General features: G+C 61.2%; 1 protein-coding gene across 1 annotated transcript in view; it reads right to left on the bottom strand.

Moving 5' to 3' along the window:
* PRR12 (proline rich 12) overlaps positions 1-3,763 on the bottom strand; it is a gene marked incomplete at its 3' end in the record, with an annotated part of 18,749 nt that extends 14,986 nt beyond the window's left edge. Inside the window, exon 1 of the mRNA XM_006015037.2 lies at positions 3,677-3,763. Coding sequence (XP_006015099.1) covers positions 3,677-3,762 — 86 coding nt within the window. The remainder of the gene's footprint in view (positions 1-3,676) is intronic.
* Between the last annotated feature and the right edge of the window lie 6 nt (positions 3,764-3,769).

The following is a 3,769-nucleotide window of genomic DNA, read 5'->3' as shown; positions in this document are numbered from 1 at the left end:
TGGCCTGCAGCCCGCTGCCCACCCCGGGCTCTTTCCCGCCCTAGAACAGGCTGGATTTCAATTTCTCCAGACATCCATTCCCTAGAGGCAGCTGCCGGGCAACAGAGCTGGGAGGGAACCCAGGCATCCTACTACCAGCCCCCACTCTCAGCTCTGCTCTTCATCCCTACAGCCACGCAGATGCGCCCCCCCCGATACACCCTAGACTGGGTGAGGGAGTGGGAGCACAGGGGCTGGACCACCAGAGATCACATCTACCCACTTTGGTGACCACAGCAAAGAAGTGGCCTGCTCTGGGCCATGTGTGGAGCAGGGGCCTGGGCACCAGGGGATGGGTATGCACTCTGTGCCAGGCAGCCCTGCTTGGGTTTTGCAGAGTGCCTCCCCAGCCTACACCCACTAGTGTCCTACTACCCAGAAGATAGGACAGCCTGTACAGCAATGTCCAGCCATCCTCTGGGTTACACCTGAACCCCCCACCACAGGTAAGTGCCACCCCCCAGTGCAGCTGGGGTTGCCCTACAGAATGGGGCACAGGGGTATGGGGAGATCCCACCAGCAGAGACCACAGGGGCATTGCCACCTGCATCAGGCAGACGTGAGGCCTGTGGAAGACCAGGGCCAAGGCTGGGAGGTGGAAGAGGATGGTGCCCCACATGGTGGGCACAACCCTCTAGCCTGCTAGTGGGGCTGCTGGGCACCCTCTCTGGGAAGGCCATGGTGCTTGCAAAGCCAAACATTAGACACTGCATAGTCAAAATGCCAGGGGGACATTGCCCAGCTGGCACAGCAAGACACATGGCCACAGGTTGGGCTGCAAAGGCAGCAAGCACTTGACACCCCAGAGCTGCCTCCTGAGCATGGGGGACCCAGCAGGCACCCTGGTCTGTGTGCATTGGGGAGTGGGAAAGGAGCATGGAGCCAATGCAGGGGCAAACCCAGGTGATGCCCACTGCAAACTCTTGCCCCTGGGGGCAAAGAATGCAGGTCCCAGGCAGGGTTCTGCCAGAGGGCACAAGAGGCAGGGGGTGGGGGAAGCAGAGCAAGGGAGAGTCACAGCCCCAGGCTGGGAACTGCACCCAGGATCAGGGGGTGGAAGTGGCTCTGTTCCCCACCCCCACCCAACACACCCCTGGGAAGACAGCATGGATGGAGAAAGCTCACATGGGTACAGGTAGGCCCCAGTTGTCCCTGGCTGATCTGAGGTCCAGACTGCACAGCCCCGCTCCTCCCAGGCTGGTAGCGGGAACACAAGCAACCTGGCTCCCAGCTCTGACCTGCTAGACCCCTCTCCCGCTCCCAGAATGGGAGGGAAACCAGGCATCCTAGTTCCCAACCCTGACTCTGTTCTGAGCCAACATTCCCTCAGAGCTGGGACAGAACCCTGGCTCCCAGCCTTCTAGCTCTAACCCAGTAGACCCCACTCACACCCCTCCTAGAACAGGGAAAGAACCCAGGCATCCGGGCTCCCAACCCTTCTCTGCTCTGACCTTGTGGACCATGCAACAGCGCCACAATATAGCAGCCTCAGTGACCCCTGCCTGCCCTACCAGTTGGTGTCTGGAAACCACTCTGATGCCCAGACTAGAGCGTGTCCAGGCTGCTAGGAGATACTGAGGCACTCAGCAGAAGGCCACATCAAAGCTGGGATGGAACCCAGGTGTCCTCATTCCCAGCACCCCCTCGTCATAACCTACCAGTTGCCACTTCCCTCCTACAGCTGAGGTAGAACCCAGGCATCCGGGCTCACAGCAATCCCTGCTCAAACCTACTACACCCCACCTCCCTCTCAGAGCTGGGATACAACCCAGGTGTCCAGGAATCAGAGTAATAGTCTGGAGGCTGCCTTCATTGGTCCTACAGGGACCCCCACCCTGCACTGAGATGCGGCCACCTTTGGGGTGCGGCACAGCAGAGGGGGTGCTCTCACTTCCCTGTCTACAGCCTCCATTCCAGCTGGTGAATGGACTGTCCAACAAGGCACTGGGGTCAGGACACCTGGATTCTACATCCAGCCTGGTGTGGAAAGTGGGGTTTGGCAGGTCGCACCTGGCACAGCTGGGAGCCAGGACTCCTAGGTCCTGTCCCAGTTCCTGGAGGAGTGAGGTCTGGTGGGTCAGAGCTGGAGTTGGGGATCTCAAAGCCAGGAATCCTGAATTGCATGCTTGATGGGCTGCCCTACATGGAAACCAGCATCTGCTCCCTGAGAGCTGATCAGTCTCCACAGAGCCTCCCAGGCTGTACCTCAAAGCCACTGAGACCAACATCAGCCTCTGCTGCCAGCCCCTGCCTGTCCCCCCCCCAGCTCTGCCCTCCGAGGGGCCTGTCCTCCAGCCCCATATCACAGGTTCTGCAACCTGGCCACTCAGCCAGAAGGGGCCCCTGCCCCAATACAGCCACCAGGAATGGCCAACACCACCCCCTACCCATGCACAAAGTGGGGCCCCCAATGCCCCCTCCTCTCATGCCCATAGCAAGGAGGGGGGGGACCTGATGCATCCTCTTCTCTGGTGCTCTGGGGGCTGAAACCCCATGTGCATGGAAGTGGGGGGCAGCCATGCACCCCAACTCTGTGCATCTACTTGGAGGGGGTGGGGCTCACAACCCTCCCAGCTCCCCAAGGCCCCCCCCTCCCTTCTCCAGTCCAGAACAAGGCAGCAGTCTTCTTCTTGCAGCCCCACTCCCTATGCAGCCTGCAAGGAAGCCCCTTCCTGCACCTCCTTCCACATGCAGGGGTGCTACGGGAGGAAGGGACAGCACTGCATGCACAAGGCAGGGGTTTCAAGGCCCCCCCCCACAATGCAGAGAGTGTGTGTGTGTGTGTGTGTGTGTGTGTGTGGGTGGGTGGGTGGAAGGGAAGGGGGGCATCTCTCTCTCTATGGAGAGACCACAAGTGAGCCTGATCCCCAAGCCACCCTCCCTGGGGGGATGGGGGTGCACTGGAGGGAGGAAAGGGAAGGGGATCCTCCTTCCCCATGCACAAAGCAGGGCTGCAAGGAGCCTCCTTTCTTCCCATGCACAAGACAGGGGCTGCAAAGGGGGGACTTGGACCCCAGACCCTCCCATGCATGCAGTATGTATGTATGTATGTGTGTCTGTTTAGGGGGGATATGTCTCCATGGAGAGGCCCCATGTGGGCCTGGACCCCATGTACAAGGCAGAGGATACAAGGAGCCCCTTCTTGTCCCATGCCTGGAGAGAGAGAGAGAGAGAGAGAGTGTGTGTGTGCGTGCACACACTCCGGGGGGATCTCTCTGTATGCAAAGGCCCCAAGTGAGTGCATAGGGGGATTGCACAAGGCAAAGGCTGCAAAGAACCCCCCCTTCCCCCCATGCAGAGTGTGTGTGTGTATACGTGTGCCCGGGGGGATGTCTCTCCACGGAGGCCGCAAGTGGGCCTGACCCCCCATGCACAAGGCAGTGGCTGCAAGGAGCCCCCTTTCCCCATGCCTGGAGTGTGTGCGCGCAGCTGTGTGTGTGTGTGTGTGTGTGTGTGTGTGTGCAGGGGGGAATCTCTGTACGCAGAGGGCCCAGGCGGGTGCAGGGGAGTTGCACAGGGCAGGGGTTGCCAGGAGCCCCCTAACCCCATGCATGGGCTGTGTGTGCCTGTGCGCGCAGGGGCCCCGACCCCAGGCAGCCCCCCCGTCCCCGGTGGGGGCAGCCCCGGCCCTGCTCACCTGGCTTTGGCCGAGCGCTCGTAGCTCCATCCCGGGCCGGCGCCCAGCGGGTCCCCGAAGCCGGCGCTGGGGTAGTTCCTATCCATGGGGCCC

The sequence above is a fragment of the Alligator sinensis genome, unplaced genomic scaffold, assembly GCF_000455745.1.
Source record: "Alligator sinensis unplaced genomic scaffold, ASM45574v1 scaffold647_2, whole genome shotgun sequence".
Taxonomy (NCBI): Eukaryota; Metazoa; Chordata; order Crocodylia; family Alligatoridae; genus Alligator; species Alligator sinensis.
Note: the sequence above shows the minus strand (reverse complement) of the source record. Positions and strands in the feature narration are given on the sequence as shown.